The sequence below is a fragment of the Macaca mulatta genome, chromosome 10, assembly GCF_049350105.2.
Source record: "Macaca mulatta isolate MMU2019108-1 chromosome 10, T2T-MMU8v2.0, whole genome shotgun sequence".
Lineage (NCBI taxonomy): Eukaryota > Metazoa > Chordata > Mammalia > Primates > Cercopithecidae > Macaca > Macaca mulatta.
In genome coordinates, this window is record NC_133415.1 from 62,821,361 (window position 1) to 62,844,924 (window position 23,564).

General features: G+C 40.7%; 1 protein-coding gene across 12 annotated transcripts in view; it reads right to left on the reverse strand.

The window, feature by feature from the left end:
• KIZ (kizuna centrosomal protein) overlaps positions 1 to 23,564 on the reverse strand; it is a 120,105-nt gene that overhangs the window by 15,354 nt on the left and 81,187 nt on the right. For 9 of the 12 annotated variants that reach the window (XM_028828134.2, XM_028828140.2, XM_015149584.3 and 6 more), the window contains 3 exons: positions 17,083 to 17,248; positions 15,812 to 15,877; positions 2,035 to 2,139 (listed from right to left, as the gene is read on the reverse strand). In XM_028828134.2, coding sequence (XP_028683967.2) covers positions 2,035 to 2,139; positions 15,812 to 15,877; positions 17,083 to 17,248 — 337 coding nt within the window. The remainder of the gene's footprint in view (positions 1 to 2,034; positions 2,140 to 15,811; positions 15,878 to 17,082; positions 17,249 to 23,564) is intronic. The other 3 variants (XM_077951103.1, XM_015149582.3, XM_077951102.1) reach the window with 1 other exon arrangement.

Here is a 23,564-nt window from a genome sequence, read left to right on the forward strand (position 1 = left end):
ACAGGGTTTCATCATATTGGCCAGGCTGGTCTTAAACTCATGACCTCAGGTGATCTGCCTGCCTTGGCCTCCCAAAGTGCTGGGATTACAGGTGTGAGCCACAGTGCCCAGCCAAATTTACTTATTTTGCACTTGTCCAATTAACTACTGAAAATAACACTTACCAGAAACAGATGTGTGGAGTCACTTTCCAAAGTATGTGTGTCATTTATCTAGCTGAAAGGCTCTGAGCAAGGTGTTACTCTCCTGGGGACTCATTTGTAAAATAGGAGTGTTGAATACATTCTTTCTAATATCCCTCTGGATTCAAATTCCATGACTCAAATGTGAAGAAGGTCATGGAAAGCAAACAGTTAAGAGTTTGCAAGTGATGACAATCTCCATCAGGACAGAGGCCCTGTTTTATAACTCAGTAAACTACAATGTCTGATGTTCAAATCACCCCTACCACCGCAATGGCTGGCTCTCCTAGGGGGCTTTTCACTGTCAGGCACTGTGCTGGGCACTTCATGTAGTGGCTCACCAAATCCTCAAAACCACCAAAATAACTGAATTTTGCCGCAACTGACTTTAACCACTAATATTATCTAGGAAATAGCTCTCCAAATACAGCTAAGTCTGATGGACCGTAAGTATGTCCCTCAAAAATATCTGTCTGAAAAAGACATTTTTTGTTTATTTTTTAGATAGGGTCTTGCTCTGTTGCCCAGTGCAGTGGTGTGATCATAGCTTGCTGCAGCCTCAAACTTCTGGGCTCAAGTGATCCTCTTGCCTTATTAGCCTCTTAAGTAGCTAGTAGTATAGGAACATGCTAAAACGTGTGTTAATTTTTAAATTTTTTGTAAAAACAGTGTCTTGCTATATTGCCCAGGCTGGTCTTGGGACTCCTGGCCTCAAGCACCTCTCTCACCATAGCCTCCCAAAATGCTGGGATTACAGGCATGAGCCACTGTGCCTGGCTGAAGAACACATCCTTGAGATAACCAGGAAATCTGAATATGGACTGGGAATTACATGCTATTTAGAAATCACTGTTCATTCTGCTAGGTGAAATTATGGCATGGTGGCTAAGAAAGTCAATGTGGATTTCCTTCTGTATTAATCCATTTACTCTCACAAAGGAAAGTGAGGTAATTTATGCTTTAAAAACTGGTGTAATGAAAGGAAAACCACTGGAAATAATAGATGTACAATAACAAAGCACAAAAAAACAAAATTACAATTAAAACAAAATCCTAGATTGAAGGAACTATAACTAAGCTTAAAATTTAGCTTTCCTGACTGCGCATGGTGGCTCACACCTGTAATCCCAACTCTTCGAGAGACCAAGGCAGGTGGATAGCTTGAGTCCAGGAGTTTGAAACCAGCCTGAGCAACATGGCAAAACCCTCTCTCTACAAAAAAATACAAAAATTAGCTGAGCCTGGTGGTGTGCACCTGTAGTCTCAGCTACTTGGGAGGCTGAGGTGGGAAGATTGCTTGAGACCGGTAGGTTGAGGCTTCAGTAAGCCATCATGCCACTGTACTCCAGCCTGGGAGACAGAGCAAGACCCTGTCTCAAAAATAATAAATAAATAAACAAACAAACAAATAAATAAAATTTAGCATTCCTGGGATTTATAATCCTTTCAGTAAAATAACTAAAAATCCCCCAACATTCTGGTGAGGGAAAGCAGCCCAGTACAACACTGCCCATTGAATGACAAAGACACTAGTAGTCGTGGGGAAGAGAAGGAATTTGGGTGTGTCTTCCCAGGGTCACTGATGACAAGTCACTATCATGACATGCTTGGCAGAATCCAGGGCCTGGGAGGGCCACTGCCGTGCTGGCCAGCACATGTCTAGGACACAACAAAAGGGCTTTTCCACATGTCCGTTTGCCAAGGATAAAAAAAGTACTAGCTCATTCTGTCCTGGTGACAGCTCGTTACAGAGCAAACTCCAGAAACCTTCAAAAAGAATAACCACCCTTCCCTGAACACAGCCCTGCCCGCCACTTTGGGCCCCTGGACACTGCCATCTGCTCTTACTTACCTGACAAGTGTGACACAGAAGCATCTGCCTTTTGAAACCTGTTTTCAGTTTGATTTGTATTATCCTGAAGGGTAGCCTTCTTCAGCAACTGGTAGGCTTCTGTTTCTATTGATTAAAGAAAAACACAGAAATACCACATTTTTTACTGCCCAGAAAGCAGCTTTTAAAATTCTTCCTATGAGATGAACACTTCTCAAATGCATGCAAATTATTATTTTTTGAACTGTCACATTTTAGACATTCTAAAAATAAAAACAATTTAGTTGAAACCAGGTTTCAAGACTCAAAGACAAGTTGTATGAGTTTATTTGAGGCAGCCAAATTCTAGTCTGTGGGTCTGTGGATAGGTTCACCATCACAGTAAAACAGTTTCACTTCCCTCTGGGCCTTGTAGAGGAATGAACCAGAATGAACCAGAAAAGAAAGCAAGCCTTCCTAGGTTGCCAGCTCACTCAGAAACTCTCTTTGCTCTGGCTCTTGGGCTCTCACACTCAAGTGCAGGGGCTCTGGGACAGGGCTGGGGGAATGGGGAGAGGGTCAGGAAGGGTGGTGACAGCTGGATGAGTTCAGAGTCCCACAGCTGAGGAAATCTAACCAAGTCTTGCCACGGGGAAGGAGCGAGAACGGGTTTGCAGAGAGCAAAGCCAGGCGTCCACAGGGATCAGCGGCAGCCTGCACATGCTCATGTTCATAGGATGCTCTTGGCCATGCAGTGCTTCTAATGGCATCTGCTATAAGTGAAATTGGGGAAGACTGTTGGGAAAAACAGTAAACAAAAATACATAAAGAACCTGAGTGACACAACCTTCCCCATTACTCTAAATTTCAAGAGCACCCAGATGAAATGCAGGATGAAGAATCAGAGTTTCAGCACAAACATAACAAAACAGCATCCATGTCTACATCTTCAACGTAACACAAAAGGAGTCTCACTGTCAATGCCAGGGGCTGGCAACAGGTTGGATTCCTGCTTTCGCTGGCTTCATTTAAGGACTTAACCATGAGACCCTCTTACTGGATTAAAACTACCATCACACTGAAGAATAAAAATACAACTTACCTTGCCCTACTGAAAATCAGTCAAGATAAAAATGAGTACTTAAAATGAACATTATACTTTGGAATATTAAGTACTATATAATTAAAATACATACAGATCAGGGATTCTTCGCTCTGAAGATAATAAATTCTAAGGCAACACTTTTTTAACATTGCTGGATTGTGAAATCAGTTTAGGTCACTGAAACCAGTATTTTGAAAAATCTAATAAAGAAAACATCAGAAACAGTGCATACAGAGGGGAAAGTGCTGTTTTGTGTAATGTGTGTGTGTGGGGGGCGGGGGGGCGCTGGGGTGAAAGTGTTTCCTGGTGAGGCTGGTCGCACTGTCCTAGGATGGCTCCAATGGGATGGTGTCGTGATGCCCTTCGGCTAATCCTAATATCCGTGTTACTTCAAATACACTGTAAGGTAACTGTGAAAGAGGGACAATATTAATAAAATCAAAGACAGAGTGTCTGAATTTCTAAAGGGAAGAAATCAGTGTAAAAGAGGTAAAAATGCCCTGTTTTGTTTTTATTTTACAAAAATCAACCAAAAAGTTTTTCAGCTCTCAGGATACAACTCCAGATCTTAATGACCCCATGTTATTTCTACATTCAATTAAACTTATTTCGTCAAGGAAAAGAGAGCAAAGATGGGAACTTAAAAAAAAAGGAGCAGCTTCTTGATAAACAAAGCCTCCTGGCCACTGGAAGCTGGAGCTGTGCACTGCAAATTCATTTCTCCATTGTCGGAAGGCAAATCACTTGACTCCAGTGAGACGGCGCTCCTGCTTCTCAGAAACCAGGAAAACGTGTCACTGGCAATCAGAAGGGGATTTCTGTGAGAAGTATCAAGCTAGTAGTCCTGAGGTAATTTCATATTTGGGGGGGATTAAGCATTCTGCCCAAACAGAAGAAGAGCTGATAGTATTACTGGTTTGAGGTTAGCAAGGGAGGAAACTGCCAATGTGAAGTGAAATCACTTCTAGCAACAAGGCACCATTCTGATACTCTGGAAAAGACGAGCCCTTTCTATGCTCCACACTTTCCATCTGGTCCCCCTCCCTTCCTTCCTGAAGAGTGCGAGCTCAGAAGCTTTTGGCTAACCACCCATCCTGAGATGGCTCACTCTCCTGCTCCATTCAACCAGAGCCCACCACTTCCCAATCACCTCACTGGTGTTTCATCCTTAAGCCTCTGTGGCCCTTCTCCAAGCAGAGTCACCGAAGCCCACCTGGGCAGTTTTTATTTGGGATGCAGCTGCCCTGACCTGAGTCATAAAGGACTGGCAAGATCAGGTTGAGGACTGCTGGGCACATGTCTCACCCCCAATCCCAGTGCGCACTCTCTCCAATGGTTTAAAGGCAAAGTGAAGTTTAAAAGGTACAAAGATGAAGTGCATTCACCTAGAGGAATGACACTCACTGAGGCAGGACCACAGATGTCAAAGCAGGAGAGGGCAGAGAGCCTAGCACTGTTGCTGCCCAACCGAGGATCAGATGCACCAGAGCTGGAGTCGCTCTCCCTATGCATCACCCCCCTATTTAGTCAGAATTGTTGCACAAAACTATTTATGAAAGTCTGAGAGATGATCTACATAGGAAAAACAAAATTAATAAGGGTTGGTTAAAACAAATTAGAAGTGGTTAAAGGATACATAGTCTGCATAGAACAAGGTCGGAATAGGGAAGGAAAGTTCAGGTATTGCAAACAGACTGGACAGGATGGGCATTGCGGATGCAGATGCCTCTGGGGCCAAGCAAGTACCTCCAAGAAGTGACTATGGCCAGGCAGGAACAGCAGGAAGCGCCCGCCCTGTAGCAGGCAAGGAGGCACATGACTTGTCCATAGAGCACAGCTGCTCCTTGGCTCCAGCCAATTGCTGCCTGGTGGGAAGGTGGGTCTGGTCTTGCCAGACTTCTGCCTTTTCTTTCTTCTTTTTAAAAATAAAACACTGCACAGACAAAACAGAACATATTTGTAGCCTCGAAACTAGATGGTAGTGAGCAACTTTTTGTGTTCACTGAAAGTGGTACAAGAACACTTAGGGAAAAACTGCAGCCAAATAATACAAGCTAGATATCAGGAAAAGCTTTCTTGTTGAAAGGGTTGTTGGAACATGTTATCCAGGGAGGATGCATCAGCTGTATGAAGATTTTTAAGGGGCTGTCTGTATCAAATAGACCAGGTTTCAGACCCTGGAGGCAAGAGTGTATTTTTTTTTTAGGAGTTCTCAAACAAATCAGACATCCTCCTGAAACAGCCCAGAAGACTTGGCCGGGACGCTAGTTTCATGAAGCAAGAGTGTAAAGCTATGGATGTGAGGTTTGTGGTAATTCAGGCCCAGGATTTTTTAGAAGAAACACAGTGATGAACCAAGCAGTTAAAAGCTCCATTTTGTTGCTGCTCTGCAAATTTATAGTTATTAAATGAATGAACAAATAAAGGAGCAAAAGTAACGAATCAAGAAGTTCAAGTTAGTCTGTTACAAACAAGGTAGGGACAAAGTCAATATATTTCCAAGGGAAAAAGATTTTTGTTTTCTCAGCTGCAAGTAAACTGTAAGTCTGAAAATTTGAGGATTGGGTGTTTGCTTTAATGGTTTCACTTTCTAGCCTGACTTAGAAATCCAGGGAAACACTTCCTCCCATTAGTAAAGTTAAACTCTCAGAAAATACTGAGTAGTGAAAATGTTTAATTAGACAAACATTTCTAAAGAATACAATCATTTTCGATGGAATGTTCTGATACACACAGAAACAAACACGCATGCTCAAGCTTTCAGTTCTGAATATTTGTTCAAGCATTGATTATATATTCAAATCTGTGTCAAGACTTAGTTTCAAAAGTAGAAAATATAGTAGTTCAAAATGTAAGGCAAGGCAAGGAGGGGCATCCCATGCAGTCTACAGCTCCAGAAGGTGAAAATCTATCCTTGTCTATTAACTCTTGACTGATGACATGAGATAAATGTATTTTCCCTTACTTTGTTACATAAGCTGCCTGAACCCAATCATCTATCTTTCTGCAAAGTGCTGAAGGATCGCTGAGACTGTTTTTTTTTTTTTCTTTTTGATATGCGTTTTGTGTCTGGAAAATAGAAACAGCTACAGAAAGAAAGTGAAAACATGCTGAATAAAGAGGTGGGAGAGAGATGATGCTGAGGAGAGGAGAAAGAAAAAGCCTCAACTTCTTATCTGTTTTCCTCTTTTATATGCAAATGTACACCTGCTAAAATACTTCTAAATCTACAAATAAAAAGAAAATATCTGATGAACAAGTGCTTTTAACACCCCATTACAAGAGCCAGACAAACACATGGTTCACCAGTCTCTAAGGGGTGTCTTGGAGGCAGGGAATCTGCCCATTGCTTTTGCAGAAATCCTTAATGAAAAAAAGAGTTGGGCTCGGAGAAAAAATAACAAAGGGAGATGCAAACAATACTATCACTACGGCTAAAAAACCGACCTTGAACTGACAGAGAACTGGGCATGTTTGAGTAAGGAAGGATAATTGCTATTTCTATATGAAGTTAAAACAAAATCTGAAAAATATTCTCTGTCCACTGAGTTTCTCAGTATTGTTACTTTTCACATATTTCTACACCTACGTGTTTTTTCAAATTGTACTACGTGTGTTGCTGACACTGCAAACTCGGTCATTTTTGCAAAATAAAATAAAAATTGTGAGATATGTTTCTTAAGTTACTTCAAAAGATAAATATTAACACTGAGAATCCAGAAATCATTTGCCTAGTAATCTACTTAAATAAAAATAAGGGCCGGGCGGAAGGCTCACGCCTGTAATCCCAGCACTTAGGGAGGCTGAGGCAGGTGGATCACTTGAGGTCGGGAGTTCGAGACCAGCCTGACCAAAATGGAGAAACTGTAACTACACCATTGCATGGTGGCACATGTCTGTAGTCCCAGCTACTTGGGAGGCTGAGGCAGCAGAAAAGCTTGAACCCGGGAGGCGGAGGTTGCGGTGAGCCAAGATCGTGCCATTGCACTCTAGCCTGGGCAACAAGAATGAAACTCCATCTCAAAAAAAATAAATAAATAATAAGGAAATAGGGCCGGGCACAGTGGCTCACACCTGTAATCCCAGCACTTTCGGAGGCTGAGATGGGTGGATCACTTGAGGTCAGGAGTTTAAGACCAGCCTGACCAAGATGGTGAAACCCTGTCTCTACTATAAATACAAAAATATAAAAATTAGCTGGGCACAGTGGCAGGCACCTGTAATCCCAGCTACTCAGGAGGTTGAGGCACGAGAATCACTTGAACCTGGGAGGTGGAGATTGCAGTGAGCCGAGATCACATCACTGAACTCCAGCCTGGGTAAGAGAGCAAGACTCTGTCTCTGAAAAAAAAAAAAAGAGAGAGAGAGAGAGAAAATAGGAAATGGCTGCTTTCGCAATTCTGAAAATACAAAAAAAAGGATTTTTTTTTTTAAAGGCAGGAAGATACACAAGTTTGGGTCCATAACCAGAATCACTTTTCATGTCCCGACTTTCTGCAATCAACTCCACTCCACCTGTATAGACCTGGGCCTGCAAATTCCATTGTCAAGGTTGCTCTCTGCACTCTCCGGAAGAGGGCCGATGCATGAGAAGAGACCCACCTAATTCACATGAGTTGTCTGGCACTGCTTCAGAAAATAGAGATTTATGTCATAGTCCTAATTTCTATGGGTCAACTCAACAATTAAACCTGAAAACAAATTCCAGGCTTGAAACTGACCTTTAACTGACATTCCCCAAATGAGCTGAAACACTTTTGCTTGCCATTTAACACTGTTCAGTCGTGAGAGGTGAATTTTCAACTCTCAACCTCATGACACCTTTAACTTTTCAACTTGAGTAATCCTGGTCAGAAAGCTGTATTTTATTGATATAAATAGCTTTTTAAAAAACAGTATATTTTAGCCCTTTGTACGCAATGATTTATTTAATGAGAGAAATTAGAAATGGCAATATTATCTTTACCATTATTTATGATAGGTGCAGGAATAATTACTATAGAAGATGAACTGGATGCTAAAAATGTAAAATATGAAGAAGTCCATCCTCATTCCCTGTAGTTGGTTGAATAGTGTTGTTCCCCTCAACCCGACAAACTCATGTCCTCCCAGAACCTCAGAATGTGACCTTATTTGGAAATAGGTTCTTTACAGACATATTAGTTAAGGTTCCCGAGATGAAATCATTCTGCATTTACCGTGGGCCCTAAATCCCATTTCTGATGTTCTTCTAAGAACAGCAGACACAAAGACACAGAAGAGAAGGCCAAGTGAAGACAGAGGCAGAGACGGGGCTTATACTCCCACAAGCCAGGAGCCACCAGCTAGTGCCTTCAGAGGCAAGGGCCCTGCTGATGCCTGGATTTCAGACTTCTAGCTCTCAGAACTGTGAGAGAGTGCATTTCTGTTGTTTTAAGTTTGTGATTCTTTGTTACAACAGCCCTAGGAAAATAATACACTCCAACCCCTGATTTTATTAAAATATTTAAAGCTCGATTTCGTCTTTCAGAGTCTTCTGTATAAAATAAGGGTGCTTTACAACAGGACCTATAAGGGTTCTTTTGAACTGAGACCCCTGCTCCATAGTTCTCAAACCTAAGAAGTTACCTGGATGTGTTACAAAGTACTTATGCCTGGGTGCCACTCCCAGAGGTTCAGAAATAATTGCACAAGGGTGTGGCTGGGGCATGGGTATGTTCTAAAACTCTACATGGGATTCTACCATGAGCCACTGGGGAGAATTTCTCCTGGCATTTATGAGTTCATCTCCTTGAAGGTAGAAGCATCCAGTCCAGAAGATCCATCGGAAAGATACCTTTCATCCTTTAATGACCAGGTTAAATAAACAGCACTGTCCTGCAATATAATGAGGACTGTTTTGCTATGGCAAGTAGCAGGGAACAGGCTCCATGGGTGAAGCCCCAGCAGGCTGAGCCCTGGCACAGAGACAGGGCCATGTGGACTTTCAATGGACAATCCAGCAACATATGGCGGTTCCCCTGGTTTGGCACAAGCTGGGGGTTTCCTGTCCCAGGCACAACCGGTAACATGTCTCGACTGATTCTTGTCAGGAAAGTGCTTCTGGGGCAGGACAGGTGAAGCACATTCTCGGTAAAGCCTCAGTAGTAGCGGTGTTATGCCACTGTGCTTTGGGAGCCCAAAGTCATCACTGCAGTCTTTCCTCCCAGGATAAATCCAGTCACTAGTGACAACCTAGCCACTGTATCTTTCCAGCCCTTTTCTGAATTGATGTAAAACTCAAGCAATCACATTTTGGGAAGCACTGCCTAGAACTCCAAGTGGCACCCTCCAAATCTAAGCTGACCTCCTGGAAAGATTCTAAATGGATGTCTTAGGAAATACGCAAGGAAATATTACCTTGCATATTTCAGCTTGCCAAAGAATATCCATGAGGAATGGCACAGTCAGGCAACCACTTTCAACACAGCTTGACCAAGAGAATTGGTGTCAAAAGAACGACAGGCTGAATGGACATTCTTAGAGGCTTAATCCTCTTGAGATAAAAGCTGAGAGCCCTTTTCACATGGAGCTTAAGGAGACTAGTTTTGCCAGGATGGGCACGTGGGGTGGGAAAAGTACTGGTGGAATGAATGATTGAAAGAGATAGTATTCTGTCCTGAATCAACAAGCATTTAAGAAAATTCCTTAATATCCCCATTTTTATTCATTTGACAAATTAAGTGCCCACTCTGTGCCAGATACTGTGCTAGGTTCTGTATTTTTATGACATTTAGCATAGCTGCATCATCTGCTAAAATTAAAACTCACTTAATGCTGAAAGGTAAATTTAGTGTGAATACAAACAAAATTGTCAATGTGGGAAATTTTCACTTTGGGGATATAAGTAGTTCAAAAGGCAGACTTTCTCTCCCAATCTAGATAAGCATCACTTTGCTCATGGCCTGAGTGTTTCAGGCAAACTAACCTGTATATTAGGTCAGGAAGTATTTCAGGGAAACCGACCTCCCAGCAGCCCAGCTGGGCTCAGGTTTGCCCCACTTTATAAAAGGCCTACCTCTTGGGATGAGCTGCATTTGAAAATCCTTGCATGCTGCCCACCTCTCCAGGCCTAACCCAAGTGAAAGGAAAGGCAAGCTTTGTTTATCATTGCTCTCAGAAGCAGCTTTGCAAAGCCCATCTTCTGTTATGATGTACACTGATGTTTAATTGATCCGGACATCTTGATGCAGCTGTCTTTTTGGTAAAATAAAAGAGGCAGGGTAGGCCGGGCGTGGTGGCTCACACCTGTAATCCCAGCACTTTGGGAGGCCAAGGTGGGTGGATATCTTGAGGCTAGGATTCAAGACCAGCCTGGCCAACAGGGCAAAACCGTCTCTATTAAGAATACAAATTTAGCCGGGCATGGTGGAACGTGCCTGTAATCCCAGCTACTCAGGAGGCTGTTGCACGAGAATCGCTTGAACCTGGGAGGCAGAGGTTGCACTGAGCCGAGATCGTGCCACTGCACTCCAGCCTGGGTGATGAAGTGAGACTCTGTCTCAAAACAAATAAACAAATAAATAATAAAAAAATAAAATAAAATAATAAAATAAATAAAAGAGGCAGGGCAGTGAAACGGAAGGAGTTCAAGGGCCCAAATCCCAAAGTCTAAGTTTAATTCAAGATCTAACACACTAGCAACATGGCCTTGAGCAGGACACCTTTCTAAGTTTCTCTTTGACCACTTGCAGGGTGAGTACAATGTTTACCCTATAAGACTGTTGTGAAGGTTAGAGATGAGGGAGGCTCAGTGAGGGCAGGGATCCCATCTTTTGTGGTTCCTGGTATCCCAGGATTCAGCCCATGTAAAAGTATTAATTAATTAATATAATTAAGGATTTTATATATAATTATATGATATATAATATATATTGTATCAATACATCTAATTATATAGTACTTATTATATACAGAAAACCATACATTTATAGATACAAAAATTCATCTTTGATTTCCACCTGGATTCTTCAGTGAACAACAACTAGACTAATAAAAGGGGTAGAATATATTCACAACAACAGATCATACAGGCTATGGAATACTGACTCTGTGTTTGTGGGTGGGGCATCGGTGTGTGCCCAGGAGGGTTTGTATGTAAATCTAAACACAGAAAACTCGCATGCTCCATAATAATGATTAACAAAGCAGATGCCTTCAAAGTGACAGCAGACTCTTTAAGGAGGAGCCTCAGCCAAGATGACCTCCATTTTGGGGTGATAAGCAAATGAGAAAGGGAAATGAGATGAGAATGCTGGCACACTGGATTCTATTAGCACAGAGGAAGAAGCACAGTCCCTTGGCATTAGAAGGAATGTCAGGGGTCACAGAGGCAATAATTCCTTCCACGATGCCTCTTTTAGAGAGCCACAGGGCCAGGCAAGGTGGCTCATGCCTATAATCCCAGAACTTTGGAAGGCCAAAGCGGGCAGACTGCTTGAGCTCGGGAGTTTGAGACCAGCCTGGGAAACATGGTGAAACCCCATCCTATAACAAATATAAAAATTAGCCAGGCATGGTGACACACGCCTGTAGTCCCAGCTACTTGGGAGGCTGAGGAAGGAAGATCACTTGAGCCCAGGAGACAGAGGCTGCAACAAGCTGTGAGCACAACAATGTACTCCAGCCTGGGCGACAGAGCAAGACCCTGACCCTGTCTCAAAAAAAAAAAAGTCATGGTTCCTGCCATGGTTCAAGCACTCACACCTGGAAGATACTGAACTTGGTTTTGCTGAAATGAAGAGCTAGAAAGTTGTTTTGTTACTGAGCTACGCTCTATAATTAAGCTCGATAAATATTCTGCCTGGTATATGGCAGCTCCTCAAATATTTAAAAAACTACTGTGCCCTTCTCAGGCTAAACATCCCCAGGACCCCCTCATTCTGATAAAGATATGACTTCACAGCTTCCCACCCCCAACCTCCCGTGACTTCCCAGATTTCACCTCAGCCATGTCTTCTCTTATACTTCTCTTATACTTCTTCTGAAATGGCTGAAAAGCAAATAAAGACACACAGAAGGATCCCACACTGAAGAATAGCACTTTTGGGCGCCTAAAGTTACTACTGTAACCTTCTCATCAATTCAAGGAACAGCTGTAACAAACAGCTGTCAGTCATAACATCTGGGTGTAGTTACACTAAAGCAGCCCAAAGTTTCCTTATAAAGCAATCTCACGTACAAGAGAGCTTCCCACAAAATGAAACCACAGAAAAATGTTGAAGATAATTTTAGTGTATTGAGGAAACTGGTGCCCCCATTGGACTCACTGCTTTCAAAAGTGTTCCACATATATGTGTGTATGTTTCACAAAGCATGTTCCACAGAACATTAATTCTGTTGGCTGTTAACAGGAAAAATTCCATTTTCAAATAAACGATAAGTTATCTGAAACTCTAGGATCACAATTTTAAAAATTCCTTTGCTGAAAGTCTTCTCCAAGCCTTCACTATGTTTCTATGCATTATGCATACTGCAGAGAGAGAGAAGGATCATGCAGGGCTTGGCAACAAAATATGTATTAATTGATGTATTTTCTGGGTGGAGCACTGCAAATAACACATTTTGGAAAATGCTGCATTAGCTCATCAATACTTGTGGGGCAGCACACACATCAGGGGAGGTCTGCCGCCTGGTGATCAGGTGCCCGGCAACGTCTTCCACTGTGAGCAAGTAAGGGTTACTAAGGGCACACAGGTCCCCCCAGGCAGAGATGTCTGGGCCTTGACCAATGAGATCTTCAGGAATACTTCAGCAGCTATTTCGGATATTTCTCTATGGATTTTCTCATGGGACTAAGTGGAAGTTGGAAAAGTATCATCAAACTCTTCTTGAGATTCCTTTTTGATAAGGTAACCATCCTTCTGGATTTGAATCTCAATTGTGTTCTCAAGTGGCAATTTCTTGCAGAAACTAACGTAGCGGTACTACCGGGAAGCACTGTCTTGCAGGCATTGCAGCAGCACTGTACTTGTGTGGGTCTTGGTTCCAAGTGGCTACCACAACTCAAGGAAGGTATGCAGGTCCACAAGAACAGACTGAAAGTGTCCACTCTTCCGGGGGCTCATCTCACAATGGCACTTTCTGTGATGCTGCATCCCCATTCTCTCTACTTCTGTTCTTCTTTGAGTTTGCTTTGTGAGGCTCCTCATAGCTGGTTTGGAAATGCTGGGGCTTGTGGGGGCCAGCACAGAAGACCAAGAACACTAATAATGTTCACATGAATGTTATTATATATCACAGATAAAACTGAGTGTCTAGTATCTGCTTGGCACTTTCACAAATGATTTCATTTAAACTTTAAGACAATCCTATTGGGCAGTATGTCTGCTTTCCCAATACAGAGACTCAGAGAGGGTAGAGAAACAGAGCAAGGAGTAAAAGAGCTGACACTGAAGGCTGGTTCCAAAGCCCCAGTCCAATTGCTACATTTCCTTACCCTTCAGGGGACAGTCTCTGGAATATTTCTTTTCTTTGAAATATTCTAGAAGGAATGCAGCCCATACAAACACAACCAGCATGTACTCAGACAAACAGGACACTCCAACAAAACTATTAAAAAGAGGCAGACAGACTCTATCTTAAATTAAACTACGTACTTGCTTTACTCTAACAAATGCAAAATCTCCAAACAGTTATGCCAAAGTCACAAACATTTAATAAAGGGATGATGGTCAAGAACTTAAGAGATCAAAGTAGCAGCAATGATGGATAAAGCAACAGTATTAGTAGTGCCAAGGTGCGTGAGGCCCTCAAACATGAATTTCATGGGAGGTCCCTGGGTGGGGAGAGTACACTGGCAAGGACAGAACAGTAACACCTTAACAAAGTATATGGCTTTGCTAAGTTTTTAAAAAAATTTCCAAAGTTTTTTTTTTTAATGCCTAATATTTTGGCACAAAATAGGTACAACTTTTTTTTTTTTTTTTAACTGCCAACTATTGATGGATCAATGGCAGGTTGTTGGAATTACAATTTCTTTTAAAATCTTTTTCTTTTTTTTTGAGACAAAGTCTCGCTCTGTCCCCCAGGCTACAGTGCAGTGGCGCAATCTCTGCTCACTGCAAGCTCCGCCTCCTGGGTTCCCGCCACTCTCTTGCCTCAGCCTCCCAAGTAGCTGGGACTACAGGTGCCCGCCACCACGCCCGGCTAATTTTTTGTATTTTTAGTAGATATGGAGTTTCACCATGTTAGCCAGGATGGTCTCGATCTCCTGACCTTGTAATCCACCCACCTCGGCTTCCCAAAGTGCTGGGATTACAGGCGTGAGCCACTGCACCCGGCCTTTCTTTTAAAGTCTTAATGGCAAATAACCCAGGTTGCTTCTAGCCATATTGCACTTCTTTCTGCATAAGGGAGGATTTGAAACCCTGGTACTTAATTATCCATTTTCTTATAAAGAAAGTATATAACAAAATACATTTGCATTAACTTTGGGGAGAGTCAACTACTCCCAGCAAGGGATGATTGTAAAGAATACTGAAAAGAGAAGAAAGAATGAACAACAAGGTAATTTCCTGGTTTCTCCTCAATAATCCTTTATAATTTTAACTGAAATAAATTCAGAGGCCATTAGATACTTCTCTATCCAAAAGTAAATGCAAGGGAAAAGTATCCAAATGACTTCTTGGTTATCTGTAGTTTGGGATCATCTACATTTCTATTAATAAAAATAACAGGGAGCCATACCAGAGTTTTCAGAAAATGCAGACTAAAAACACAATAAACATATCATTGGGGAAAATGTTTAAAATAAAAAAACTCTGCATTTTAGAGTAAAATATTATCTGAATGCATAAATATATACAATAATTGCTCTACCATAAACTCCTTTTTCAAAACCAGAGTTCATCACAAAAACATGAGTTTAAAAAATTAATCATGCCAGGAATTGCACTGCCATAAAAGCAGGCCATTCTTTTCTGCTTATAAACAACAACAAAACTACCACATATGCACATGCATGCCTCAGTACCTTGGTGCAATGGTGTATTTACTTGTATAAATATTTAAAGTCAGACCTTTGAATTTATAATGAAGTAGTACACCACTTTACAAAATAAGGTACTAGTAAATTCAGATGTATGACAAATAGAACTCTGTACAGAATACTAATTGCTGCTGTTGCTATTCTAAAAAGAAAAAAAATAATATCATTCAGATTCCACCTAAACAAGCCTAATACATGTGCCGAAATCTTAATAGATCAAGATGAAGCCTGATTGGTGCAATTTTTAAATTATCAGACAGGCTTTGTAACTGAGGCAAACACAAGCTTCCTATCTGGCATTTTTTTTTTATTATCTGCTTATTTTAATATACATATTCAATTACCACAGGAAAGAAAGAGTAAAATCAGAAACATCTATAGTTTGCTATGTAATGACTGGGTGTTCCCCAGGGAGATGGACCTTTTCACACAGACGCAGGTGCTGAAAGGGTACATGATGGAGGATGTTACAGGTGTAAATACATAACATGGTGATAAAGAATTCAATAGACACGGTGATTTTCCACCTTAGTTTATGTTAACAAAAGTATATACGTTCTGCTCTTAGGATTAATCTCCTGCTCCAGCATGCAGTAGCTGAATACATGTGCTCTTAGTGGGGTCCACAAACCACTGACCCAAAATGTTCTGATTATATAATAATGTTAAATCTTGTGTCTGAAACTCTTAGGCAACCATAGCTTTACCTGTGATTGGGATATCTGCAGCCATGTTTTCTTTCTTGCTCTTGTCTCCACAGCCATTTGAAACTTCTAAAAATTGAATGCATAATAATAAAAATGTATTTCAAAGTTAAGGAATAGATCCTTTGGGTGTTTAACTGCCATTACTTTTTTTTTTTTTTTTTTTTTTTGAGACAGAGTCTTGCTCTGTCGCCCGGGCTGGAGTGCAGTGGCCTGATCTCAGCTCACTGCAAGCTCCGCCTCCTGGGTTTACGCCATTCTCCTGCCTCAGCCTCCCGAGTAGCTGGGACTACAGGCGCCCGCCACCTCGCCCAGCTACTTTTTGTTTTTGTATTTTTTAGTAGAGACGGGGTTTTACCGTGTTAGCCAGGATGGTCTCGATCTCCTGACCTCGTGATCCGCCCGTCTCGGCCTCCCAAAGTGCTGGGATTACAGGCTTGAGCCACCGTGCCCGGCCAATTGCCATTACTTTTATGTTCAATTTTTTTTTTTTTTTGGTTAATGTATTTCTTGTCTGAAATAATACTGTTCCTAAAAGGAAATCTATTCTAAAATTAAGGTATCTCATAAATAAAAATTTAAAAATTAAATTAAGGTGCCACTATGTTGCTTTCACGCAAAATAATTAGGCCTGACATCTATCAAATTTGGGTGGGACATAAAATAAGTGAGTCTCACATCCTGCACATGTACATCAACTCGAGCAATTCCTGAGGAATTCGTAACTGTCTTGGAAAACCATTAAAGCAGTTAAATGGCATGTCTTAGCAGTAGTGCTAAAATAATCACAGTTTCTGGGTGCTCAAAATTGGTTATTAAATTTGGGGGGCATAAATTCATTGATTCTTAATCAACTGTTTAGACACTGGTAAGGTTCTATTATAATTAAAAGGAATGTTTACAATTATGAGTAAATTCTATTAAGTGATATCAACAACTTCACAGTACTTTATGGAATCATCTTCATCTTTGTGGGATCAAAATCATCTACTGCCAAGCAATTAGTTTTGTTAAGATTTCATAACTTCTGAATACTTATTTTATTAGAAATAAATTCCCTAGAACGACAGACTTACAGTTAGATTTCCCATTCTTGTTAGACTAAAGGAGAACATAAGTATTTATTGGAAGGTGGTATAAAACAAATAATACATTATGCATATTAAAATCAGAGGTATTCACTAGTCAGTGATATTCTACAGGTATACCTTGAGAAAGATGATGATGACCCTGAATGCCTTTTTGCTATGGACACACACTTCAACAATAGTTACCTTGTTCCCTTGTAGGAACGTTGTTGAGCCATACAGCAGATTTGGCTTCCTTTATTCCACTATTGTCATTCAGAATAGACGGCAAGCTGCAAGATGATTCACTACTGTGAATAGCTGACCTATGGCCACACTCTTCTGTAGGGGCTTTTCTCAATAATGCTGTTGCCTACAGTGTTTCAAAAAAAGCACAAAGAAATAAAAACAAACTGTAGCCACATTCCTCTTGGACTCAAAGACATAGCCTTCAAATATAATTTTAAGTTAAGCTTTACTTAGGATTTGTTTCCTATATTTAAATGAAATTAAAATGTCAAGATAAAATAACACCAGGTTATTTTCTATTATAATCTAATTCTTTACAAGTTACCCTCAAAATAATACACTTTTTGAGGGCTGAATCTTACGTAATGCAGAAATGTTCTTCTGCTTGTTAAGTATGTATATGAAACCTGACCACCTCTGTTAATCTGGGCAGGTTTATCCTCCCTTTGATATATACAAAAGGCAGAGAGCCTCAGACCTCCTTTCTGAAGGAAAAAATTATTCTTTCATTACATGAATCCTATTTTCTAGGCATGCCAGACAGAATTACTTTGAACTGAGAAAAAGATCTGGAAAGATGTGACCCTGCCATATCCCCGTCCTCCTCAAAATGACCCATGAACTTCCCCTAAATAGGAAGATTGCAGAAAAATTTGTGGCTGAAGAGAATGCACTGAGCAGAAAGATAACTGCCCTTATTCTAAATTCCAGTCTTCAATCAAGTACTAAGATGGTCTACACTTTGCCTGTAAGTTGTCTGGGGATCTGGGGAAACTCACCTACCACACTGCCTATCTTTTCTCAAAGGCATTGTCTTACTTATAATACCTCATGTGTCCTGAGCAAGTAGGAAGACATAGGTTTTTATCAGAGCCAACTTTAGAGGTGGAGAAAAAGGGGCAATTCACAGGGCCTGGGTTACTAGCCATGTCTCTTGATTTTCAGGTCAGTACTTTCCCCTAAGAAATAGAAATATGCTGGCAACAAGAGTTAAACTTTTAGTAGGAAACCACTGGTCACATTATCCCGCTGCCAGACTGTATGTTTCTCTCATTTCCTATTGATAGGTGGCAATTTCCTTAGGTAGCTGGAGAGGAAACCTCGGTGGTGATGGTGACCCACAGGTAGCTGACAATGACAGTAAATACTGGGTAGTGTCCAACCCAATTGTGGGAAATGCCCATGAGTCTTTAAAATTAATATGAAGAGCAGAAATGGACAAATGTTCATAGGTCATCATTAGCCAAGAGTGAAGTGGTAACAACCTAACTATCCAGTGAACAAGGTGGAAAAAATAACCTTCCTTGTGATTAACATGAAAGAAGGTGAAGACACTCTGACAGGGAAACTCACTAAAGCAGAGCATGGAAGGTCTGGCCTTGCATGTTCGGCATTTCAGACACTTTAAAGCAACCGCCTTTAGTCCTGACATCCCTGCAGGGTTCTTGCCTTCTGCCCTCCCTAGTACTGGCTGACCTCCTGGACCCATGGTCTACCCTAGGAGCTGGAGTAGCTGATTAGGGGGATTTAAGGAGTTCTAGTCCCCCTGGCCAAAGAACTTGGTGTCAAGTTAGCCTTGCAGCCAGGACCTTTCTGTGGTGCAGTTCTAGTGACCAGGGGCTTTTCCTCTATTTCTAGAAACTAGTCCCTGGATTTCACTCCACTGTGATAACTCTGTCGGGATGACTTGCTCAGTATTCCCATTTCTGCAGAGTAGGGGGAAGGCATACGGTCCTGCCCTTGAAGGCCAGGCCAAGGTTGATTCCCATCACTGCCCCCATCCCAACTGTCTACACAGATCACTGCACTGCACCTGTTTCTGGAATCTACTACAAACATCTTTCTACTGAGTCCTTGTATGCTTGACAAGAATACCACCATTGCCAACAGTTCTGCGCTGAGCCGTCTTTTCCACGGTGAGGTAAATAATGTGGTGGGCACACTGCACTGCTAGTTTAATTTACTTTGTACACAGACACTCCTTAAGTTTATGAAGGAGTTACATCCAATAAACCCACAAGTCGAAAAAATTGTAAGTCAGAAATGTATTTAACACACTTAACCTACTGAACATCACAGTTTAGCTTTGCCTGCCTTAAACTGCTCAGAACACTTACATTAGCCTACAGATGGCTAAAATCATTTAACACAAAGCCTATTTTATAATAAAATGTTGATTTTCACATGTAATTTGTTGGATACTGTACTAAAAAAGAAAGATAGAAGTGCTGTATAGGTACTTGCAGTATGGTTTCCACTGAATGCCTATCACTTTCGCACCACTATAAAATCAAAAAAATGTAAGTCGAACCATTGGAAGTCAGGGACTATCTGTATTTTATCCCATTTATCTTCACTACTCAATACTTATCTCCAGGATTTCCGTTACTTTTTTGATAGAAATGTTTACAAAACAACCTATCTTTTAAGATAATTCCACAGATAATTTCTCAAAGATGATAAGCAGGGATGAAGACAAAAGTTAGTCTCAGACAAGGAGAGACAAGGACAGATCATGGATTTCTAGTCAAAAACAACTTTGTTTTGAGACAGTCTCGCTCTCTTGCCCAGGCTGGAGTGCAGTAGTGGGATCTTGGCTCACTGCAACCTCCACCTCCCAGGTTCAAGTGATTCTTGTGCCTCAGCCTCCCAAGTAGCTGGGATTACAGGCGTGTGTCACCACATCAGGCTAATTTTTGTATTTTTAGTAGAGGCGGGGTTTCACCATGTTGGCCAGGCTGGTCTCGAACTCCTGTCCTCAGGTGATCTGTATTCCTTGGCCTCCCAAAGTGCTGGGATTATAGGCGTGAACCACTGCGCTTGGCAAACACAACTTCTGCAGTCAGGAAAACATCTGTAATACATTTTCAAGATGTACTGCTTGCAGATGTTCCAGAAAAGTGTATTTCTAAGGAAACCTCCAATTTGAAGGAGTTTGCAGTCTGAGACTGATGACACTAACACATAGAGAAGCTCAGAGAACAGTTAACAGGTTGCTTTATTACATCTCATGCTGGGACTAAATGGGTTCTGCAAATTGGAGCTAATTCTCTGAAAAAATGTCACTAGACAACAATTTTACCACAGGCTTTCTGATAGTGCTTATGAATGAACTATGCATGGGTTTCAACTTACCTGTTACTAATAAAGGCTCTCTTTTTGGAGCCCAGAAGAGAAAACTAGAAATTGTTTCACTGTTCTCAGCAGTCTGAAGCCTAACTCAGTACCAACAAACCATCTCTTCACTTTTCAGCCTTCCCAGGAGCCAGGAGAAAGGGCTTGGAAATTAAATGCCAGGGCACACACTATTTGTGGAATGACTGATGTTGATACTTCCATATTTCAGACATTATGGCAGATAAACCGTTCTATGAATTATACCTACAGTACTATTCCTTTATTAGCCCAGTTCTACTAGAAGTTTCCTCCGTGTTCAGTTTAAATATTAATCTTGCTATGTCTAGAACCCCAAGAATCATCTAGGCTGACTCTTAAATTATATCAAAAAACTTAACGGTTGTGATATTCAAATGCATAAACAGACAGATGTAAGATATTAATAGAAAAGACATTGTGTCCAAAACACCATTAAGAAAATTAAAAGACAAAAATTAAATTGCTAAAAAGATAGTAACAAAATCTCCAAATTTATATTTAAAAAGTTTTTGCAAGTCAATAAGAAAAAATATTACTAACCTAATAGAAAAATGAGCAAAGAACATGAGCTGGCAGATTATGATAAAAGAAATACAAATAGCTAATAAATAGGTAGAGAAAAAGTTCGACCTCAATTGTAACAAAAAGGTCAAACGAACAAAAAAAAATTGGATGTCATTTTCATCTCTCAAATTGGTGCCCCTAAAAAAAAAAGTTGATAGTATCTAGTTTCATAAAGAACTCAGAGAAATGTTATTTTCATCCATTACTGGTAACTCTGATGACCCTTCCAGAGTGAGATCTGGCCATGCATAGCAAAAGCCTGAAAGATATACCCACCTTTTGACCTAGTAATTCTACATCTAGGAATTCATTCTAAGAAAATATTATAGATATTTGTAAAATCTGAATTGCACAGATATTCTCTGAAACTTTTTTACTAGAGGAAAAATTAGAAACAAATGTTGAACAACAGGTAAATGACTGAAGTGACAGTGGACAGGGGACCTCTGTAAAGCCATTTGAAATGATATAAATAGAACATGTAATGGTATGAAAGAGTTCACTTTGCAGCAAATGGGGGTAAAAAAACCACAAGGTTATGCATACAAATAATGCAACCTATGTTTTTCAATGTATTAATTATTACTATTATTTTTTAAAACAGAGTCTCGCTCTGTCACCCAGGCTGGAGTGCAGTGGTGCGATCTCAGCTCACTGCAACCTCTGCCTCCCAGGTTCAAGCAATGCTTGTGCCTAAGCCTCCCAAGTAGCTGGCATTACAGGTGTGTGCTATTACACCTGGCTAATTTTTCTATTTTTAGTAAAGATGGGCTTTTACCATGTTGGTCAGGCTGGTCTTTAACTCCTGACCTCAGGTGATCCACCAACCTCAGCCTCCCATATCAATATATTAAATATTAAAAAACATACACCATAATGTTAACAGGTTATATATAAATAGTAGAATAGTAGGATAAAGGCCAGTTTTCTTTTTGTTTATCTTACTATTTCAAGATTTTTTTTTAATGCTTGTTTTTAAAAGAAAACATATGCTAGCTCTAAAGAAATCCAATTTCTGCTGTCGGTGGTACCAATACAAAGAGAAAATGAATGTAAATGCATCTGATAAAATTAAATTCCCTTCTATATGCAAACCAGTGCTACTAACACAGACACAGAAAAGCAAAAGAACTAAAAATCGTGGATACGGACAGCAGATGATATTTTCCCCTAGTATGCAGATTTAACTGACTCTTCCTCAAGGTTCAAGAATATTCCTCTTGGACAATGGAAGTAACTTCTTGGTGTTTAAATAGAAATGCAAGCATCAACACTTAAGTTCTACATTAAAGGGAATGAAGGGATTTTACCTGTATAGCAATTTTTTTTTTAAATGGGAAGATATTCATATGACCCAGCAAATGAGTCTTCAGGAGATAAGAACAAGAAAACAGTCCAGCATTTGGGGAAAGCATCTTCCTGGTGAATAAAACTGGTTTGTGTGTATGGTGCGGGGCAGGACCCAATCTACTCTATGAGTGTCACCAGCAGATTGCTCTGCTATGACAAAGTTCTCCAGGGCGGAAACAGATATCACTTGGGAGAAAACTAATATTAAGGCACCTTGTATTTTAATGAAGTACCCAACTCATCTTTTTCTCCACAAAAAGTAATTACAAATTTTTCTGATTTAAAAGCAGGCAGTTCAATTATGTAATTGCCTAATAGGTTATGTGGGCACTGTGGACCTTATCTGGTCTCCAGGGAACATAATCTGCGTTTCTGCGGCTTTGATAATGTATTTACTCAAGAGAAGGGATTGACTCGGGCTGACAGCACAGGGAACCACAGGTAAACATCATTTACATGCGGCTGTTTAATTAGCCATTTACCCAAGAGATCAAAGTAAATATTTCTGAGCTTCATTAGACTCTTAACCAAGTAGTTTCTAGTAGAGCTTTTTTAAATTTTGAAAATCACTTACTTTTAAGATTTTATCTAAAGAGAGAGATTTAACCCATAGTATTTACTAAATGTGTAGATGGTTTCAATACACAGAAACAACTCAAAGAAAGACACTTTAGTTTACTAATCAGAAAAGGATGACATGTAAACCAAAACAGTTTTAGGACTCACAAAAGCATTTTGTCCTTCAGTTCACAAGGTGTGCCCCGCCTGCATCATTTTGGTAATATTGTTCTTTGGGACTGTTCTTCAGTCTCAAATAATATTGTTCTTCACTCACAACTTAACTGGATGGGAAATTACCTGTTTACTTCCTTTTTTTTTTTTTTTTTGAGTCTTGCTCTGTCACCCAGGCTGGAGTGCAGAGGTGCAATCTCTGCTCACTGCAAGCTCCGCCTCCCAGGTTCACACCATTCTCCTGTCTCAGCCTCCTCAGTAGCTGGGACTACAGGTGCCTGCCACCACACCCAGCTAATTTTTTGCATTTTTAGTACAGACGAGGTTTCACCGTGTTAGCTAAGATGGTCTCGATCTCCTGACCTCATGATGCACCCACCTCAGCCTCCCAAAGTGCTGGGATTACAGGTGTGAGCCACCGCGTCCGGCCTACTTCCATTTTTAAGGATAGATTTTGTCATTAATCTATTGGTAATTTTTACGATTGTCCCTAAAATGAGATCAGAATGATTTAAAAAGGAACAAAGATCTATTGGGGAAGCACAATATAATTTGATTCATTAGGTATTAATTGGAGAGCAACCCCTCCCATTATTGGAAAAATTGAGTAGATTGGTTGTTTAGGACTTGGACTATGT